Source organism: Hippopotamus amphibius, chromosome 15 (assembly GCF_030028045.1).
Source record: "Hippopotamus amphibius kiboko isolate mHipAmp2 chromosome 15, mHipAmp2.hap2, whole genome shotgun sequence".
NCBI lineage: Eukaryota > Metazoa > Chordata > Mammalia > Artiodactyla > Hippopotamidae > Hippopotamus > Hippopotamus amphibius.
In genome coordinates this window covers 2,292,601-2,312,612 of record NC_080200.1, presented here as the reverse complement: position 1 = coordinate 2,312,612, position 20,012 = coordinate 2,292,601, and the positions used below count along the sequence as shown (strand labels likewise).

Here is a 20,012-nt window from a genome sequence, read left to right as displayed (position 1 = left end):
GTGCAACAAACCAACCGCGTGAAAGCAAAAGCGCACCGCTCGGTCCACGCTGCATGGAACGGCCACTCCCACTCTCAGAAACTGGCCCTGAGGCCCTCTGGGAGGCGCCTAAGTGCGTGACCGTGGCCGTGGCCATGGCCAGGCTGAGGGCCCACCTCTGGCTGCCACAAGCCCCGACGGCTCGGTTCCGGGCAGAGTGCAGGGTGGTGGGTGCTCCTGGGCGGCCAGGGACCCACGAGGGTGACCCTCTCTCCCGCCCTGCCTCCCGGGGACAGACCTGAGAAGATTTCTGAAAAAGTCCCCACCCTACCCTCACTGTTTCCAAATTGGCTACAAAATGGAACAAAATGAACAGTGGCTCCCAGTCCAAGTGGGCCTCCTCCGGGTTGCGGACAGACCGGGGCCCAGGAGCGCTCCCAGCAGAGCCCCAGGGAACCCCAACGCCCCCCCACCCCAGCTCCCACCTCAGGCAGGGCTGAGGGACAGGGCCTCCGGGGTGGCGAGCGGTGTTTCCTCAAAAAAAAGAAAAAAAAAGGTTAGGCACTTCCCAGGGCGGGCAGCGGGGGGCGCCACCCACCCCCACTTCATGGAGTCCGGGGCAGAAACACGGCGACAGTGGTGAGGGCGTCAATAACTTAACAAAGGAAGAAAGATAAGTCCCAGCCTCTGCGTCTCCGCGCCTTCCTCCACCATCAGAAGAAACCAGGCCGAGAACCGCCACCGCCGGGGCCGGGTCTCCTCTCCGCCCATCTTCTGTGGGTGTGGGTTCTCTTCTTTTTTCTTTTTCCTTTTTTTTTTTTTTTTTTTTTTTTTGGTTTTTTGTTTTTGTTTTTTTTTTTAGAAAAAAGCAAGCCACAAGTTAAGGCCAAAAAAGGCGGCCTCTGCCACGGACAAAGATGAGAAGGTGCACGAGGTGTGTAGGAAGAAAGATGTACGTCCCCTGATAACTGTGAAATAAAAACCATTTGTTTAAAAATAGGAAAAGCCCCGACTCCTGGGGCCGCCTGGGCGGCGGGCTGGCGGGTCCGGGCTCACACCAGGTTGTACTCCTTCAGGTTCAGCTGCAGGATGGTGTCCTTGACGGCGGCGAACACGAAGCGGATGTTCTCCGTGTCGGTGGCGCACGTGAAGTGGGAGTAGATGATCTTGTCGCTGTCGGGGTTCAGGTCCACGAACATCTTCAGGATGAACTCCCGGGCAGCCTGCGCGTCCCGCTGCGGGCCTGGCGGGGCGGGGCGGGGTGAGCGGAGGGGAGGCTCCTGGCCCACGTGCCGCTGCCCCGGCACCAGCTCCCGCTCACCACCCGCCAGGCAGACGGCGCTGCGGCCGCCCACCTCCCACCCGCACCTCAGAACCCCCGTCCACACCACACCCCACACTCGGGCACGCGGCCACACACGCACCTCCACCCACAGCCCGGTGCCCCCTCCCGGCGAGCCTCCTGCTCTGGGCCCGCCACCCACACTCCTGGCCTCCCGGCTGCCTGGAGCAGCACCTCCGGGGAGGTGCTGGGGGGGGGGGGGGCGGTGTCGGCGCCGCTCCTTGCTTCCCCACCCATAACCCCTGCCATCCTGCTGGGGAGGGAGGAACCCTGACCACCCCTCAGAAGCGCCCCCGGGGGTCTCCAGGTGGGGAGGGGACAGTAGGGGGGTGCAGACACAGCAGGAGGAACTCGGGCTGAGCCGGAGCCGTATCCCCCGCGCCCCCCCCGCCCTCCCCCACCCCTAGCACCTCGCTCCTCCCCGTGCCTGGGCCCTGGGCAGGAGGCGACAGGCTGCCGAGTGACCACAGACGACACTCCGGTGGGGGCACGAAGGTCTCCGCCTCCTCCGGGGCCCGGGGGGCGCGCGCCAAGCTGCAGCCGCACTCACGGCGCGGTGGCCTCCGCGCAGCCTCGGGAAATCCCGTCCCGGCGCCTCACCGTCGAACTCGGGGAAGTAGTCCACCAGGTGGGAGTGGAGGATCTTGTCCTCCAGCAGGTCCTTCTTGTTGAGGAAGAGGATGACGGACGAGTTCTGGAACCAGGGGTAGGTGACGATGGTGCGGAACAGCGCCTTGCTCTCCTCCATGCGGTTCTGCGGGGCCGGCGGCAGGTTGGCGGCGGGCCCCCCCCACCCCAGGGCCTGCGGGCGCCCCCGCCCCGCCCCGCCCCGCCCCCGGGCTCAGCGCGGGCCTCACCTCGTTGTCCGACTCCACCAGCACCTGGTCGTACTCACTGAGGGCCACGAGGAACATGATGGACGTCACGTTCTCAAAGCAGTGGATCCACTTCCTCCGCTCGGACCTCTGGCCCCCCACGTCCACCATCCTGCAGGGTCGGGGGGCGCACGGGCTCAGCGCGGGGCTGCAGACGACACCGCCCCCCACACAGCACCCCCCACCCCAGCACAGCCGCATCCGCCAGAGCCACGAGGCCCCCGACAGCATCAGAGCCACGAGGGCCCCTCAGTGCTCCGTCAGAGCCAGCAGGGCCCCAGGACCGCAGCGGCCGGGAGGACACAGCACAAGCCGGGGCGGGGGGACCCCCAAGGGGGCCAGACGCCTGCGTGCGGGGGGAGGGGCGCTGGTCTCCAGGGCCCGGCCAGCGACCGCCGATGGATGTGCCACATCTGGAGACCCATCTCCCCTGCTGGGCCCCGCACCCCCGCCACCACGGCACCCTGGACATCACAGCTGGTGACAGGTCCCCACTTTCTCCTTGCGAGCTCCCTAAGTTCTCTGTGACGGGGACACGATGGCAAGAAAGGACAGCAGACCGAGAAGGCAGGGTCCCCAGGCCGGGCCCGTCCACGGCAGCCGGACCGTCGGGCAGGAGCGGCTGTCTGGGCACGGCCAGCAGAGGCCAACCCGCCTGGCGGGGAGTTGGCAGGGGAGGGTCCAGCAAGCACAGGTGGACGGCGGACGTGCCAGGGTAACCGAGGAGACGGGAAGGGGCGCGTGGACACCAGGCCCGTGCCGGCTGCTGCGGCCCGTCGGGGGAGGGGGGCACCGTCGGGCCAGCGGCGTCAGAGGCCACCGCCTCTCTGAGGCCGAGCCTCCCCAGTGTGGCCGGGCCCCCGGGCTCAGGCTACCACCCCCCGCCCCGTGTGGGGCCAGGCTTGGGGTTCACCCATCAGGCCAATCGCACCGTCAGCGGATGCTGTGTGAGCTCCCATCAAGGTGGGGGCTACGCGCTGGGCCCTGGCTGCCCTCTGTGAGCGCAGCACCAGACGAGGGGGGGGCTGGGGGAGGGCTGGGGGGAGGCACGGGGGGGCGCGGGGCCCCTCTACAGTTCAGGCAGCAGCAGAACTGCACATGGGCTCGGGGGAGGGGTGGGAAGGGAGAGGCACTCCTGATAGAGGGCACAGCAGGTGCAGAGGCCAAGGTGAGGCCACGGGAGGGGACCCCGGGACGTGGGGTTGGAAGGCAGGCTCGCAAGAGCCCCGGCCTGCACCCTGGGAGCCTCTGAGGTCCCAGACCCTGTCATGAATCTGACCAGAGGAAACCAAGATGCTGACCTCTCCCCAGGCACGTGTGGGACGATGCCTACAGCTTCTGAGGGCCCAAGGGAACCCCGGGGACGCCGACGGGTGAGAAGAGGATGGGGGGCCAGGCGGGGGGCGCCCAGGCTCTCTCCCCACCCCGGGAAGCATCCGCCTGAGCAGTGGGGGGCCCCAGGGGCAGAGGTGGGTCTCGGGTCTCCGTGGGAGGGCGCCTCAAGGCAGCCCCGACAGGCTCCCGGAACACCCCCAGCGCTGGCGCTTCCCGACGGCGGGGCGGGGCCTCCGCAGCAGCACTGTCTCTGGGGCCCCTGCCCGGAGGCGCCAGCGGCCCCCATGGTGCGCTCGCCCAGCAGAGGGGACCCCGCGTAGCAGCGGGGAGGGCGGGCTCACAGCCAGAGCAGGACCCCCACCCAAAGCCTGGGCCTCGCAGCCCTGGGTGAACCGCGTCCCCCAAAGTCGGTCTGCCGGGAACCTGGGACACAGCCTGATCTGGGGGTGGGGTCACGGCAAAGGTCACTAGTTAAGACAGGGCCACTCTGGAGTGGGGGGCCCTGAATCCACTGACCGGGGTGTCGCGTAAGAGGGAAATGTGGGCACAGACACGGGGAGGGCCCCTGTGATGACGGGCGTGGAGACGGAGCGCGGCTTCTACCGGCCAGGGGCCACCGCGGGCTGCCGGCACCGCCAGAGCTGGGAGGACAGGACAGACACCCCTCAGCCCTCAGGAGGACCCCACCCTGCCGACACCTTGACGTCAGGGTTGGGAGTGGATACACTTCCGTGGTTTGAAGTTGCCCATCTGTGGTCACATGTTACAGCCGCCCCAGGAGAGGCACTTGGCCTTGCCGCTTGGCAGCTCTGCACAAGCTGTGACCTCGCGGGGTGGGAGGGCCCGTCCTCAGGGACAGCCCCGAGTCCCCTCTGGCCGCATGACCTGCGGGACTGGGCCGCAGAGGGGTCTGGACCCGCTTCCCCCAGGGGCCCTCAGGTCCCTCCACCAGCCAGAGCACCCCTGCCCCGGCCTCGACTTCAGACCACCTAACCCCTGCACCCTGCCCCGTCTGAGGCCCGTGCAGAGGCCCCACCGGGAGGCCGTCGCCCCCAGGCCGCCTCCGTTCAGCCCTGCCGGCACACGAGGGCCGGGCTCACTGGGACACCCGGTGCCCACCGCGGACAGGGACCCTGTCGCTGCCCCACGGGGGGCCAGGGCCACAGGTACCTGAAGATGATGTTTTCCAGGTCGAAGGGGTACTCGATGATGCCGGTGGTAGGCACGCGCACCCGCAGCACGTCCTGCTGGGTGGGCAGGTAGCCCGGGGTGGCGATGCGGTCCACGTCGGCCAGGTAGCTGCAACACAGCGGTGGGGCCGCTCAGGCCGGCCCGCGAGGGGCCTCCTGGCCAGCCCGAGTACCCGGGACGGGAACGGACGGGGACAAAATAGGCTGCAGGGAACGCCTGGGACAGAGCCCCGCCGGCTCTGAGGGACGGCTGTCCAGGGACGGGGACGGCACAGGGTTTCGAGGAGAGGCTGTGGGCTGGAGGGGTGGCTTTTCACATGCAAACCTGTCACTTTAGAAAAGTTTCAGATACACAGAAAAGGGGCAGAGAGACGACAGAAAATCCCTGCAGACGCCTCCCTCCCTGTAGGAAAATCGTCTCGTCACAGCTAAGGAGCCGCCGTGCAGACCCCGTCCCCGTGCAGACCCCTCCTCCGCCCGGCCCCACTCACTACTTGGCAGAGTCGGAGAGCTGGTACTCGCGCCGGCGGTCATAGCACTCCTGGATGCCAGGGTCGTTCCACAGGGTCTTGATGGCGCTCACGTACCGGTGCTCGAAGGTCATCACCTTCTCCACGTCCACCTCCCGGATCAGGAGCGCGTTGGCCTGTGGGGGGCGGGAGGCCGGGGGACACTCAACGCCAGCGCCCGGCGACCAATCGGAACCATCGACTCTCGTTTCCCATGAACACGAGCCACAACAAAGTGAGGGCGACCGGAAGTGACTGCCCCCCATTGTGAGGTCCCCAGGGCAAAACGCGGATGGAGGCGGCTCCGGGAGCAGGGCCTGCCCACCCAGCCACCGCGCCTCCGTGCCCAGGTGCCCAAAAGAGGGGTCGGTGGCCTCCAAATAGGACAGAGGAACAAACACCCCCAGCAGCTCCCACATGCCCAGGTCGCAGGTGAGGAAACCAAGGTACGGAGAGCCGCTGTGACGTAAGAAGAAGCTGCCCCCGTTTCCGGGCCCACGGCTCCTGAAGCCGCGGATCTCTGAAGGGTCGCCGTCCTCTCGTGTGCGGCCTGGGATGGGGGCCGGGGACCGGGGGCCGGAGCGACCCGCTGGGGCGGGGAGGCTGCACTAACCGCGACAGCCCAGGGGTCCAGTGGCTCACGCGCCCCGGACGGAACCTCTACACACGCCCTGGGCCACGGGGCTCGGAGACCCGAGAGCTGCGCCGACAGATGCCCCCCCAGAGATCCGCCCGTGCACCCACGCACGCACGTGCCGTACACACACGTACACACACGTACACACACGTACACACACGCGACACACACGCCACACCGGGGGCCGAAGGCCCGCAGGAGACCCCCATCTCTCCTCCAGCCCGCTCCACGTGCCTGTGCTCAGGGTGGTCCGGGCCACATGGCTGAGGGGCTGGGGAGGGGACAACCGCTGAGCCCTGACAAGGAATGAGGGGGCCCCAGCCTGGGCTCTGGAACCCACGCCTGCCCCCACCCAGGGACGCTCTCCCGCCCCCAGCCCTCACTCAACCCTGTCCTTCAGCCCCCACTCTCAATCTGGGCCTAGAGAAGCAGACACCGCCCTGGAACCCCCCGACGGTGGATGCACGTAGGTCAGGGACCAGATGTCTGTTTCTAAGGCCACACTGCCCCTGCTGCTGCAGCAACAGCCTCCACGGGTGACACGGACGTGGCCTGTGCTAGTAGAGCTGCACCTACAGAGACAGGCCTCGGTCTGCCGACCCGGTCCAGACGCTGCGGGACTCGCATGGTCAAAGGGGGACTAGACCTGGAAGTGCCTCGGCTGACCTGCTCCTACAAACCAGAGGGCGAGAGGCTCCAGCAGTCCCCACGTGCGCGGCCCCACAGCCAGGCGGCCGGGCCCCCAACCCAGCGCTGGGCCCTGTAGTGTCCCTCAGGACGCGTGAACCAGGCATCAAGGCAGGAAGGTGCCAGTATCAGAAATCTGACTGACTGGACTTCTTAAGCCTCAAAGCAAACGGATTAATATAAACTCTACTGGACACACACGGACTCTGATGCCACATGTCACCCCAGGCAAGTTTCTGGGGTTGCAAAAGCCCCCGAAAACAGATCCACAACAGCAAAGCCAAGGGAGGCCACCGGTGAGAGCCCACTGGTGCACGGCCAGGGGAACGCTGCTCAGACAGCAGGCCGCAGCTCTTCCGGAAGACAGACCAAGCGTGACCCTGGACCGCACACCTCCACAGCTGGGGACATGCCCAGGAGAAACGAGGGCGGGTGTGCAAACGAAAACCTGCACACGACTTCCCAGCAGCATATCCACAAGGGCCAGAAAGTGGAAACACCCACGTGTCCCTCAGTGGATGATGGGTGCATGTGTGTGCCTGCGTGTGTACGGTGTGTGCACGTGTGCGCGCGTGGATCTCTAGGGCAGCGTCTCTCAGCACGGCTCTCGGGTCACACGGGAGCATCACTTGGCTATGAGAGAAGCCCTGACACGCGCCACCACAGGGAGGGACCCTGAGGACACGAGGCTCAGGGAGAGACGCAGACACAGGAGGACACGCAGGGTGTGACTCCACGGATGGGAAACATGCAGAACAGGCAGCTCCACAGACATGGGGAGTGGGTTCCTGGTTGTCAGGGGCTGGGGAGGATGTGGGGGGACTGTTAACGGGCGCAGAGCTTCTTTCTGGGGTGATGGAATGTCCCGGCTTTAGAAGCAATGACTGCACACTGTGAATGTTAAAAACGAGTGAAGTGCACCCTTTAAATGGGTAACTTGGTATGTAAAACGTCTCAATAAAGCTGTTACTGAAGAAAATAAGAGAAAGTGCCACCCCCTGGGGCCACAGAGGGTCCCGTACAGTCGCGAAGCGCCCGGCAGGACGCGGGCCCCCGGAGGAGGCTGGGACCCAGCCCTGCAGGACCAGGCCGCGAACAGCTGCCTGGCGCGGCCCAGGCCTCACCTTGTTCTGCTCGTACTTGTAGAGGATCTTCAGGGTCTCCATGGCCCGGATCATGGCCTGCATGGCGGTGAAGATGTTCTGGTACACCAGCTTGGTGAAGCCCCGCTTGTCCTCCTCCGAGTAGCCAGCGCCGTGGATGATCCGCATCTGCTTGATGAACGTGCTCTTCCCGCTCTCGCCCGTGCCTGCAAATCACCCAGTGAGACCCAGGGCCGGCCACCCGGACGAGGGGCAGCCCCGCCCCGCCCCCACACAGAGGCCTACACTGGGAGACTGGGAGGCTCGGAGAAGGTCAAGACCACGAGGTGGGCAGGAGCCGGAGGGGGGCGGCACCTACGGTGACCCGGGTCTGAATTCAGCTCCGGCCACAGCCGAGGAAGCGGAGGGCAGGAGCAGCGACGCGTCTGCCCCAGACGCCGCCACCCCCTCCTCCGGCCGCGCGGCTGCCTCCCGCTTCCCACACACCCTCGTGTGACAACGTCCGGCAGACCCCCAGCCGCTCCTCTTCCATGACTTCCAACCAGAACAGCTGTCCTTCGGGGCACCCGTCTGGCGTCTGCGTCGAGGCCACGCCAGGCCTTTGCAGGGCGCGGGGCCATTCCCCACCACGGTCCCCAGAAGCTCCTCCCCCGGCAGCCCCTGAATCTGTACCTCACCCAACCGCACGCCACCCCGAGGCAAGCGTGATCCTGGCGCTTGGACGGCCCCGGGCCCGTGTCCCTGTCCCCCTCTCCGTCCCACCACCTTCCGGGTGCCGCAGCCCCACCTCAGAGAGGGGTGCACGGAGGCTCTGCCTCCTGGGATAGAGGGATGAGAGCCGGCCAGAAAACCCCTGAAAGGGGCCACACGGCCGCCGCGTCCCCCTCCTGCCTGCCAACCTGCCTCCATGCTGGGGCCCCGCCAGCCCCGCCCAGCACCAGTGCTGCCCCAGGGCCTCTCCTGCTCCAGCCTCTCACGGCCTGTCGCCAGCTAAGCGGCAAATTCACCTCCCCACGTGGGTTCACCCCCACACGCGGGGAAGGCGGTGTTCGTGGTTTTAACGTGACCTGGCATCTCTGTGAGGTGCAGGGGTGGCGCCTGACGCCCCTCCCCAAGGGCAGGCTGGACTCAGCAACTCCCTTCCAATCAACAGGACCTGACCAAGGACGGCCTGTCCCTTCCGAGACAGTCCCTGGGTCCCTGTCCTCTCTGGGACTCTCTCAGGGGCCGGGGGCAGCCCCGTGGGGGCCAGGTGGACAGGAGCAGCTCTCCGGCCCCATCGGGCCTTCGGATGAGGCAGCCCCAAGCTGACATGTGCTCTACAACCTCCGGGGAGACAGGCAGCCAGAACCCCCCAGCCTCCTGACCCCCAGAACCGGCCTGGGTGTTGTTTTCAGCTACTGAGTGCCAGGGGTTTAACTGCACGGCAGGAGAGAAATTCCACATCCTAAGGACACACGGCCTCAAACCCCCACTTGATAACCAACACAGGCCCCCACCCACCCACGGGCGGAAGCCCCAGGGTGCCCTCTTGTGCACTCAGAATGCCCCAGACGCGCCCCGCCCCCCTGCCCAGGCCCCCCCCGCCCCCCCAGTTGCCTGCGCCCCCCACCCCCGGGCGGGTCTGAGCTGGTCCTGCCCTACACGCCATCGGGCTCGCAGCCACCTGTGCCCTGGGCAGCTCGCTGCTGTGCTGGGGTCCATCACCGCAGCCCGTGGGGGGCCTCCCTCGGGCATCTGCTGCCCGCCTCCTTGCCCAGGAGCTCCTGGAGAAGACACAGGTTCTGAGTGCCCCGCAGGGACGACACTGTCCTGCAGCAGGAGGCCCTCCCACCCATGTCTGAGTAACTGACCACGGGTGCCCAAGGCCACCTGGGGAGACCCGAGTCCCAAACTGGACAAAGCAGGGGCCTCGCCGCAGCTGCCCCTGTCTAGGACCTCCATCAAAGCCCTGGGTCCTTTCAAGAATAAATTAAATGTGAACTGGTCCCTCACCCAGCAGTAAATACCCTGGTACGGCCCCTCCCTGTCCTACCTCTGCCACAGCATCAAGCAGGGCCCAGTTACCCACTCCCACCAAGCCCCCCCCACCCCAGTGCCAGGGCAGGAGGGGGTGAGGACCTCTGCCGACCCCACAGCTCCCCGAGGGACCCGCACACCCTCCCTCACTGCAGGGGGCGGGGGGAGGCGGCAGCACCCAGGGGCGCCACGTCCTGCGCGGTTTCCTTTGGACCAGGGTCTCCCAGGCGCGGTGGGCTGTGAGCAGCATGCCTGGCCCCACCCCTTCGATGCCGGGAGCCCCTCAGTGTGACAACCACAGGTGTCCCCAGACACCACCCACTGTCCTCTGGGGGCAGATCGCTGTGTTTCTGACACACTGCTACTGTAAAAAGATACATGCCCTGCTGGTCGTCTGGAGGGTCTCTCACTGGAAACGCCAGACGGGTAGTCACTGAAGCCCGCACCCTGCAGCCACAGGTCCGCCGAGGGGGCGATGGCGGCCACTCAGGCCCCGGGGCACGACCCCCACGTCCACCCCCTTCAACTGCAGGAAGGGCAAGCGTGCCGCGTGGGCATGAGGGCGTGGGGAGACCGGCAGCGAGCCTGCCGACCGCAGACCACTGCCAGCGTCCCCAAGACGGGAGAGAAAAGAACAAGCAGCCCCCCCAGAGGCAGCGCAGGGCACCAGGGGTCTCGCACACGTGCACGCGGCCCAGCCGACAGCCAGGGCATGGCAGGCGTCCGTGCAGGAGCTCTGCTCGCCGGCCAGAGAGCGGCCGAGGGACAACGGGGGACGGCCTGGGTGCCCAACACAGACAATGCAGCTGGGACACGCCCTGAAAACCGAGAAACGGAATACAGACCCTGCGGAAGCCAGAAACACGATCGGCCCTGGAGATGTCGGGGGCCCTGGACGAGAGGAGGCGCGTGGCCCAAACCCTGCCATCGGCAGAGGAGCCACTGTGAGGACAGCACCGTGATCCGGTCCAGGAGCAAAAGGCACTGGTGAGGGGACAGACCTAACTGGCGATCACGTCACAATGCATGTGTCAAGTCCTCACGTGCACCTCTTAAACCACACAACACTCACGGCACTTACATCTCAATAAAGCTGGGGGAGAACGCAGCAAAGGGACACCGGGGTGACAGCGCAGCCCTCGAAGTGGAACGGTCAGTGACCACGCCCGGGCTGTGTCACCTTGCCAGGAAGGACGAGAAAGGAGGGTGTGGAGGTGGTGGCCGCAGAGGCCCGGCCCCTGAGGAAAACCCCACCAGCCACGTGTCAAAGGTCACGTGTCCCCTGTGCTGGGGGCCAGCAGTGACTGAGCCGCAGGCTCCAGCCCCAGCGGGAGCCCCCGCAGGCAGAGCTTCCACATGGGAGGCAGCAGCCCATGGGCCCTGGGCCCTGGAACCCAGCTTGGCCTGAGCTGGGCCACCACCGGCCCAGGAGGGAGGAAAGGCTCTAAGCGACTCGCAGCCGCCCCCGCGTCCTCTCCGGGTGCCCGGCTCCTGGGCTAACTCAGCCCACCTGCTGCCAGCAGCCGGCCCCGGAAGCTGGGTCCCGGGCCTGACACCCTCGACCCAACATCCACCTGCCCAGAGAAGTCTCGGGGTGCGAGAACCACCCGGACCTCACGGCTGGGCCCGTCTGCTATGGCCGACGCCCGGGGGTCCCGAGCAGCCCCAGCTAATCCTGCCTGGCCCTCGGTCAGTCCCCCGAGGGATCCGGTCAAGATCCGGTCACATGCACCCTTCAGTTCAAAAACCTTCAACAGCTGTCCACCAGGGAGAAGAGCAAGGCCCCCCTCAAGCAACACCATGCGAGAGGGGTTTCCCTGGTGGCGCAGCGCTTAAGAATCTGCCTGCCAATCCAGAGGACACGGGTTTGAGCCCTGGTCCGGGAAGATCCCACCTGCCACGGAGTAACTAAGCCTGTACGTCACAACTACTGAGCCCGCGCGCTGCAACTGCTGAACCCTGCGCGCCTAGAGCCCTTGCTCCGCAACAAGAGAAGCCACCACACTGAGAAGCCCACACACCACAGCAAAGAGTAGCCCCTGCTCGCCACAACTAGAGAAAGCCCACACGCAGCAACAAAGACCCAATGCAGCCAAAAATAAATAAAAATAAAATAAAATGACAGGAAAAAAAAGCAAAATTACCTTAAAAAAAAAAAAAGACTATGTGAGACCCCGTGACACGTCTCATCCTAGCCACACACGTGCGCAGCTGATGTGCCGAGGACCCCTACCACCACACCCCCTCCCAGCTAGGACACCGCGAGCCCGGGCCCCTGCTGTCGCCCTGCAACGCGACAAGCCCAACGTTGCCCAAGGGCCGCTGTGGCACTCGCGGCCCCGTGCCAGCGCTCCACACCACTGTCCACCGCTGTTCACGCCGACCGCCTGTCGGGCCCTTCCCCTCCCAAACGCCACCCCAAGTCCCTGCACAGAAACCCAAATTCTCATCTTCCCAGAAGCACCCGTGTCACCAACACCCCACCTGTTCCTGGCCCGCTGGGAGCCGGGTCCCCGAGGGCGGGGGTCTGCGGGCAGACGTGCGCCCCAGCCCCAGCCCAGTCCGGCCCACAGCAGGCGCCGCACACATTGTTCCTGAATGAACCAAATGAACTTGGCCCCAATCCACGGTCCCGGCTCTGTCACACGTCCCCCTCAGGTCCTCTGCACCCCGGTCCTTACTCCAAGAACGGGGGCCACTGGGGGCACAACCCAGGTGAGGGGTCCTGCCCCTGCAGGCCTGGTGGGGGTCAGACGACACCGCAGGCCGGGACCCCGCAGGACGCCCTCTGGGCGCGCTCGGTGGCGTCACGGGCAGCCTAGCTGAGACCCGCTGGAGAAGAGGAAGGGGAAGAGTAGCCCTGTCCCTGCGACAGAGGGAGAAAGCCGCCACCCACCTGTGCTGGTCGGCCAAGACCCAGGGCCGCGGATCAGGAGCAAGTAAGTCTGAGCCGGGCACCCACTCCTCAAACGTAGGAGAGAAGAGGGGCAGGGAAGGGGCCTGGAGGGCAGGAAGGATGGTGCCAGTCTGACATCAGCCCCGAGGGACTCAAGGTGTACAGCATCTGTGACCCCCAAGGCAGGCGGCCCCGATCTAGCAAGAGAACACTCGCGTCAGAAGCTGGGGTTCGGGGCTGCCGCCCGGCTGTCCCCAACTCTAGGACGTGAGCAGTGAAGCCAGGAACCCCGGCACCCCAGGAGGCCCAGGCGAGCGCACCACCGGGATCGGGGCTCCTGGAAACACAGCCTAGAAATCCAGCACGGCCCTAGGCTATGTCAACAGGTCTGAGATGAAAGAGGGGCACGGACCTTACGCTGGGGACAGAGAAAGGGCAAACCCCGCGTGCCGTCGAGGATGGCGACTGCACACTCCCCTCGCCCCCGCTCCTCCATTCATTCATTCAGGGCTACTCCCGCTGGACAGGTGAGAGAGCTGAGGCACAGAGAGCTCAAGCAGCTTTGCTGAGGTCACACAGCTGGTCCCTGTCAGACTTCAACAGGCTCAGGTCTTCTGGCTTCACGTCCATCCGTCTCTCCATGGTCCACAGCCCTCCCGGGCCAGCCACAGGGCCTTCGGAGACACCGCAGCAACGGCGGCACAGACAGGGGCCAGGAGGGAGGACGACAGGACGGACATCGGGACGCATCCCTTCATCTGACCTCTACGCTGTGGCCGCGGAGTCGGCAGGCCAGCGTCGCCTGCCCAGGTGGCTCAAGGCGCAGGTACGAGTCCCTCCAGGCCAGCCGCACTCTTGTCCCCACGTGCTGGATCCTAGAGCGGCCCTTCCTGAAGCCTGACTCTCAGGAGTCGGGGCGACCTGGTGTGAGCCCCCAGTCCCGCTCAGCCCCACCGAGCAGCCCGGGTGCCGGGCCTGGGAGGTGGGAAGGTCCCCTACCCTCCCATCGAGGCTCAGGAGACAGGACCAGCGGGACAGAGATGGGGTGACCCACCTCCTCTCCAGACTCCCACCCCTCGGGCCCCCGTGAGGAGTTGGACCTTCCAGCTCTGGGCCTGACCGGCAAGCATCCACGGTAGGTGCTGAGATCAGAACAGGGCCCCGCTCTGGGGACCAAGCTCTGAGACCCGGCCGCAGGCCAGGGAGGCCTCACGCAGTGGCAGAGGGACCGCAGGCCAGGGCGACACCGTGAATAAAAACAAGGGCACAGTAGGGCGAGTAGTGACCGCAGGAGAGGACAGAGCCTCGCACCTGCTGAGCACCTACTGCGTGCCAAGCGCCTCGCGGGCCCCGTGGCCTTAACCCACGACAGCACTGTGGGCGGGGAGCCGAGGCTGTTCTTGCACGGGAGCCCCCGCCACACCCGCTCACGCACGGTCTCGGGAGAGCGGCGGCTGCGTGCCGTCGTCCCCCCCGAGTCCCTGTCTGTCCACCCGTCGGAGCGGAGGGCCACCGGCAGCGGCAACGGGCCCCTGTGCAGGGAGCGTGACGTCCAGGCGCGATGTGAGGGGGCCCGACGTCAGGGAGCAGCAGCCCCATTCCGCCTGCCCTCAATGAGCCGATCGAAGTCACCCAGCAAACATCTCGGACCCGCAGGGCTATGTGCTGGACCGTGGGGCGGCAGGGCTTGGAGGAGGGACGCGGTGCGGGGAACGAGGGGCAGACACCTTGGCAGTGACGGGCCAGATGCCCAGAGGGCAGAGACCACGGCCACCCGGGGGATGAGGGGCCAGGGCGTGGTGGCACAAACTCCCGCAGCCGGCAGGGCTGAGGCCTGGGGCCTGGCTCTGAGGGCAGCTGGAGTTCCGCCAAAAAATAACACCACACACGGGCGTCCCCGAAGCCCCTGGAGACGCCCCAATCCTGTCCGCGGACACTGGGCTGACAGGCCCTGCAGCTCACTGTCCTGATGGGAGACGAGTGCCCTACGGGGACCAGAGAGGGCCGCGCTCCCTGTGTGTGGCCCAGCTCCGCACTCCCCGCCTGGCCCGGGGCCCAGACCAGACCCGCCCACCCGGGGCTGGACTTTGCCCCCAAGGCCGTCAGGACAGAGAAGGCACAAACGGGCTCCCATTCCTCCTGCCAGGGATCCCCCGCTCAGCTCCGTCTGCAGCCACTCCAAACTCCCAGCCCAGGAGCAGCACTGACCGCGACCTGCTCTCGGGCTGCAAGGAGAAGGGCTCCACCACAAAAATCAGAAAGTGAAACCTTTTGTGGTTACACATCGGAGGCAAGGCACTTCCTCAAGGCTCTCGGCAGCGACCAGAGCAGCTCAGCCGAGGCAGGGAAGCGGCTATGCTCGCAGAGTCCGGGACCCAGGGACATGCCTGGCGAGGCCACGCTCAGGCCTGCGGGGAGGGAGAGAAGTCCCGGCCGCCCGGCGCAGGACAGCGAGTGACAGACAGGGGCTCCGAGAGCAAGCCTGGGGTCCTTCCCCTCCAGGGACAGCGCCCACCCTTCCAGCAACACACAATATCTTAATTTTGAAGCCCCTGAGACGCATCCTGGGCTGGGCCGCAAGGGGACACAGGGGTCTGCAGGGGACACGCTAGGCCACCGCCAGGAGCCACGGCCACGTTCCACTCGCGCCTCAACGCAGGGCAGGCGCGCCCTTCCCACTGGGGCCACCACACCCCAGGCCGGATTCCGGGCCTTTCCACCGCTTTAGGGCCACAGCGGGCCCAACAGGAAGCCTGAGGAGCTGGCCGCCTGCTTTATTTAGAAATCCCAGGGCCGCTCAGCTCCCGGCTCGGCGTTTCCCGTGGCGGGCCTCGGGCCTCAAGGGGAAACCTGCCCTAAGAAACAGACAAGGCGCCCCCTCAGTGGTTCTCTGCGGAGCGCCAGAGACGCGGGGGCCAAGGGCTGCACCTGCACAGGGGGGATCCCGGGAGGCAGAAGCCGGCGGGCCTGCCCGGGACCCCAGCCTGGAGCTCCTAACCAGGCCCGGGGGTCCTCCTGCGCAAAGCGGGAGAGCGACAGTGAGCCGTGGGGACCGCGGTGTATCCCCTGCAGGGACGCTCGCTACCTGCGTCCCCCACCACAGACGGCCGTCCACAGGGACGCGGCCTGGAGTAACAGGACCAGCGAAACCGAGCACACCCATCACGCACGTTCGCAGACATGCTGCGTGTTGCGTGCACACGCGTGTGGCTTTGGACCGTACACACATAAGCGTTCGCTTTCTAAGCGTCCACAAAACATCAGGCGAAACAACCTCCACTCATCACACACTGGCTCTGCAACACGCGTTTCACACGTGTACTAACATGGGGCACGGCTGGTTCTGATAACACAGCTGGGGCTGATCCTGCCCCCGGGGGACGCTGCGCCACGTCTGGGGGCCCGGGGTGCTCCCGGCATGGAGTGGGTGGGGCAGGGATGCTGCTCCGTGCCCCGCCCCGGCCCCCAGCACGTCCCCTGGACCTCGCCCCCCCACCCCACCCCCCCGGCCCTCTGCCCAGCATTTACAGCCGCCCTCCCGGTGTCATAAACCTTCACCTTGGACCCGCAAGCTCTCATCTTCCTATCGGCCCCATGCCTAGGACTTAACAGCTTCCTGGACAGGCGAGTGCAGACGCCTCGTCCTGCAAGCCAGGAGGGGAGTGGAGGGGTGGGCCCGCAGACCCAGGCGTTCCTGCAGTCAGCATGCCGCACCCACTGGTGGGCGCTGGACACAACCAGGTCCCCTGCAAGGCTCCGCAGCCCTGGCCCAGGGAGACCAGAGACACACGGCGAAGCTTCAGGAGCACAGGCCACTGACCTACATCCTTGAACCCCACATCCATCCGGAGCGTGGGTGCCCACAGGGCAGGCGGCGGGGGCCTGTGCAGGCTCACGAGGCCCCCAGCCCCCAGGCAAGGCCGGCCATCTGGTAACATTAACATGCCGCTAACTTCTGCATCTCCCTCTGAAAATAGTCCACCTCTGCTGGCAAAAGGCAGCCAGGGCCGTGCTGTCCTCCCAGGTACCCCTGAGACCTCACGACAAGTTTCCTCCAAACTTTATGGTTACTCACTCACGGCCCGTCTGTTCTTCAAATATGGCCCATTTTATAGCCTTTAGGTAAAGTTGAATGTTTGGGGGAAAAAACCAGGAAAGGTATTTTATCAAACCGAGGACCCGGAGGGTCCCGCAGGTGGGAGAAGCCAGGCAGTCTCGCCAAGACCCATGGCCACCAGCGCCGGTGCCACCCACCCTGCACCGTCCTGCGCGTGGACCCCTCCGGGCCGGCCCCTCCTCCACCAGGGGCCCATCACCCGCGCGTTTCCAAGCTTCCCTGCAGTGCAGGAATGCAGCAGAGCTCCGGAGAAGGCTGGGCGAGGGCTTCTGTTGTGTAAATGACCTTCTTGCCTTTGATTGTGGAGGTAAGTCCTCCAACAGCCCTTATTTGGGGTGACAACACTTTCCCTACCGCCGGGCCCACTGGCTCCGTGCAACAGGTGTGCGGTGCGGAGATGCAGCCGCGGACAGGAATCTTCTCCGGGGGTGGGAGGGGGAGGACCCGGGAGACCTGGCTCCTACTGGGACCTAAGGAGAGGGGTCGGGGAGGGCTGCTCCTTCAGGGCTCCAGCCGCCCGGGCCCCAAGAAGAGAGGAAAGGCTGTCTCCTTCCCCGCAGGCTGTGCTCCCCGGGGGAGGGACGTGGGTTTTCCCGGCAGAGGGAAGGGAGGCAGGCGGCCGGCCTGAGAGGATGGGGGGTGGAGGGGGGACAGGCCCGGCGTGCCGGGAGCAGGGCTCCACCTGGTGGGAAGAGCCGAGAAGGGATCCCAGGAGGCGAGGGGCGCGTCTCGTGGATTTCAGCCCAAAGGTCTGGCCCTGCAGGGATGCTGGGGGCACACCTGTTGGCGCAGGGACGGAGGGCCAGACCCGTGCAGGGAGGGGGCTCGCCTCCTGAGAAGGGGCAGAGGGCAGACCCTCGAGGGTTCCGGGGGCCCGACCTGGACAGCAGAAGCAGAGGCAGGCCCCGCAGGGGTCAGGGGGCGGCCAGCATAGACGGGGACTGAGCCCGCGGAGCCCCGGGGTCCCCGCCCGCACCGCAGAGACAGGGGCTGGTCCTGAAGGAAACTGGGACCTGGTCCGGACAGCGGAGGCAGGGGCTGGGGGCCCGCCACGGACAGCACAGGCGGGCGCCGACCCCGAGGGTCTGGGGCGCCGGCGAGGGCCGCAGAGGCAGGGGCGGGCCCCTCTGATGTCACGGGCTCAAGGCGGACGGCACGGGCCGCGGGGATCGCGCGGCCGGGAGGCGGACAGCGCTCGGAGGCAGGGCTGAGCCCGCCCTGGACAGCCCGCCCGGCCCCCGCAGGCCCGGCCCCACTCACCGAGCAGCAGCAGCTTGAGCTCGCGCCGGGCGTCGCGCTTGTCCCGCCGCAGCTGCTTCTCGATCTCGGCGTTGATCCGCTTGGACTCCTTCACCTCATCGCTCAGGCAACACGCCATCATGGACTCCAGAGTCATCGTCCCGGCCCCGGCCGCCCGCCGGCCGCCCCCGCCGCCGCCGCCGCCGCCGCCGCCGCCCCCCGGCCCGCCCGCCCCGGCCCTGGCCGCGAGCCGCCCCGGCCGCGCCCGCCCGGCCCTCGGCGCTCGGCCCCCGGGCCGGCGGTCCGCCTCGGCCGCCCGCGAGCGCCGGTCCCGTTCGGCCGCTGGTCCCGCCCGGCCGCCCTCCGCCCGCGCCGCCGCCGCCGCCGCCGCCGCTGCCGCCAACCGCAGCCGCCGCGACCGAGCGACAGCGCCTCACAACCTAACCCGCGCGTGGACAGCGCCGACGGGCGGCTGGCGCGGCCAATAGGAGTGGGCGGAGGCCCGCGCGCCTGCCACGGGGGCGGGACCAGTGGCCGGGTGGGGCGGGGCGTCGCGCGGGCGGGGCGGGGCGGGGCGAGGCGGGCGTGCCCGCGGGTTAGGTTGCGCCGACGTGGGAAGGGGGACGCGCAGCCGGGAGCCGGGCGGGGCCGCCCGGGATTGTGGGAATGTGGCGGACTCGGCCGGCCGGCTCGGCTCCGCTCGGCTCCGCTCGGCCCGGCGGCCCTTTGGGCCCCGGAGCGAGGGACTGGGACCCGCAGCGGCGGTCGCGGGGCCGAGCGACCCACGCCCCACGCGAGACACAGGGGTACCAGCCCTCACGGCCTCCCGGGGCGCCCTGGCATTGCCCGACCGGAAACGAACCTTCCTCTCATCCGTTCTTTGAACGAGCATTAATAGAACGCCTCCTGTATACCAGGCATGGGCTTAGCATTAATGCGGAGCCTGATATATGCCAGGTATGGGACGAGCATTAATGGAGTACCTGCTGTATACCAGGCATGGACAAGCCATTAATGCAGTGCCCACTGTATACCAGGCATGAACCAGCTTTTAATGTGCCTACTGTGTAACCAAGCATTAATGCAGTGCCCGGTGTTATACCAGGCGGGAAACAAACATTAGTGGAATGCCTACTGTAAACTAGGCATGGGCCAGGCATTGATGCAACATTTGCTATATCCCAGGCCTGGACCAGGCTTGAGGGTAGTGCCTGCTGTATTCCAGGCAGGGGACGAACATTAATGAAGCGCCTACTGTATACCAAGTACTGCCAGGTTGGTCTTATGGGACTGTAGCCACACCCATTAATTTATGGAGCTCGGCTACTTTCACCCTGCACCAGCAGAGTTGCAGAGTTGCAACAGCCTTAAAATACGTACTATCTGGCCTCTTCCAGAAGGAGACCTAGAACGAGGCCTACACACACAGGAGGTGCTCGGTGTGTGTGTTTTGAATGATGGAAAAAGAATAAAAAGCTTGAAGTGGAGACCCATTTCACAGAGGAGGAAACCGAGGTGCCCTTAGGCACGGTTCCCTGGCGATGGCACCCCTCCCAGCCCCAACCTGGCCGGAACCCACACCCTCTCCCTACCTGGCCCTGCCCAGATCCCATCACACACCTTCCAAGCTGTACCCTGACACACTGTGCTCGTCGGTCTTGAGATAAGGCGAGAGGAGAGGGTCAAAGTCTCCATTTATTAGTTGATTGGGACTGAGGGCAGGTTGGTTCCTAGAGACATTCATCTTGGGGGCTTCCATCCCCAGCCCAGCAGGACACGCGCTGGGGCAGAGGCCCGCGGCGTCCCCTCACCAACAGCGGAAATCTCCACTTGAACAAAGAACCGACAACCAGAGAAACTGAACAGAAACACTGTCCCCCAGGCCTTGGCTCCAACATCCCCTCCTCCGGGGGAGGCAGTCAGGCCAGGTCTTCCCTGACCATCCTTTCCAATGACACCCCACCCCACCCCCGCACCCTACTGGACGACCCCATAGCTCTTTCCATGGGCCAAAATCATCTTCTTTCTTCCCTTACTGTCCTGTTCCCTCCCCACCATATTGGAGGGTCTCTGTCCTGATCCCT

General features: G+C 66.2%; 1 protein-coding gene across 2 annotated transcripts; it reads right to left on the bottom strand.

Moving 5' to 3' along the window:
- Window positions 1–766: 766 nt before the first annotated feature.
- GNA11 (G protein subunit alpha 11) lies at window positions 767–18,339 on the bottom strand. 2 transcript variants are annotated; one of them, XM_057708184.1, is made up of 7 exons: window positions 17,950–18,339; window positions 7,679–7,863; window positions 5,213–5,367; window positions 4,702–4,830; window positions 2,179–2,308; window positions 1,922–2,075; window positions 767–1,222 (listed from the first exon to the last, which is right to left on the bottom strand). In XM_057708184.1, exons 1-7 carry the CDS (start codon window positions 18,083–18,085, stop codon window positions 1,032–1,034), a joined length of 1,080 nt encoding a protein of 359 aa, XP_057564167.1. In that variant the 5' UTR covers window positions 18,086–18,339; the 3' UTR covers window positions 767–1,031. The 2 variants fall into 2 exon arrangements, with proteins under 2 accessions (XP_057564167.1, XP_057564168.1); XM_057708185.1 differs by lacking the exon at window positions 17,950–18,339 and adding an exon at window positions 12,573–12,724.
- Between the last annotated feature and the right edge of the window lie 1,673 nt (window positions 18,340–20,012).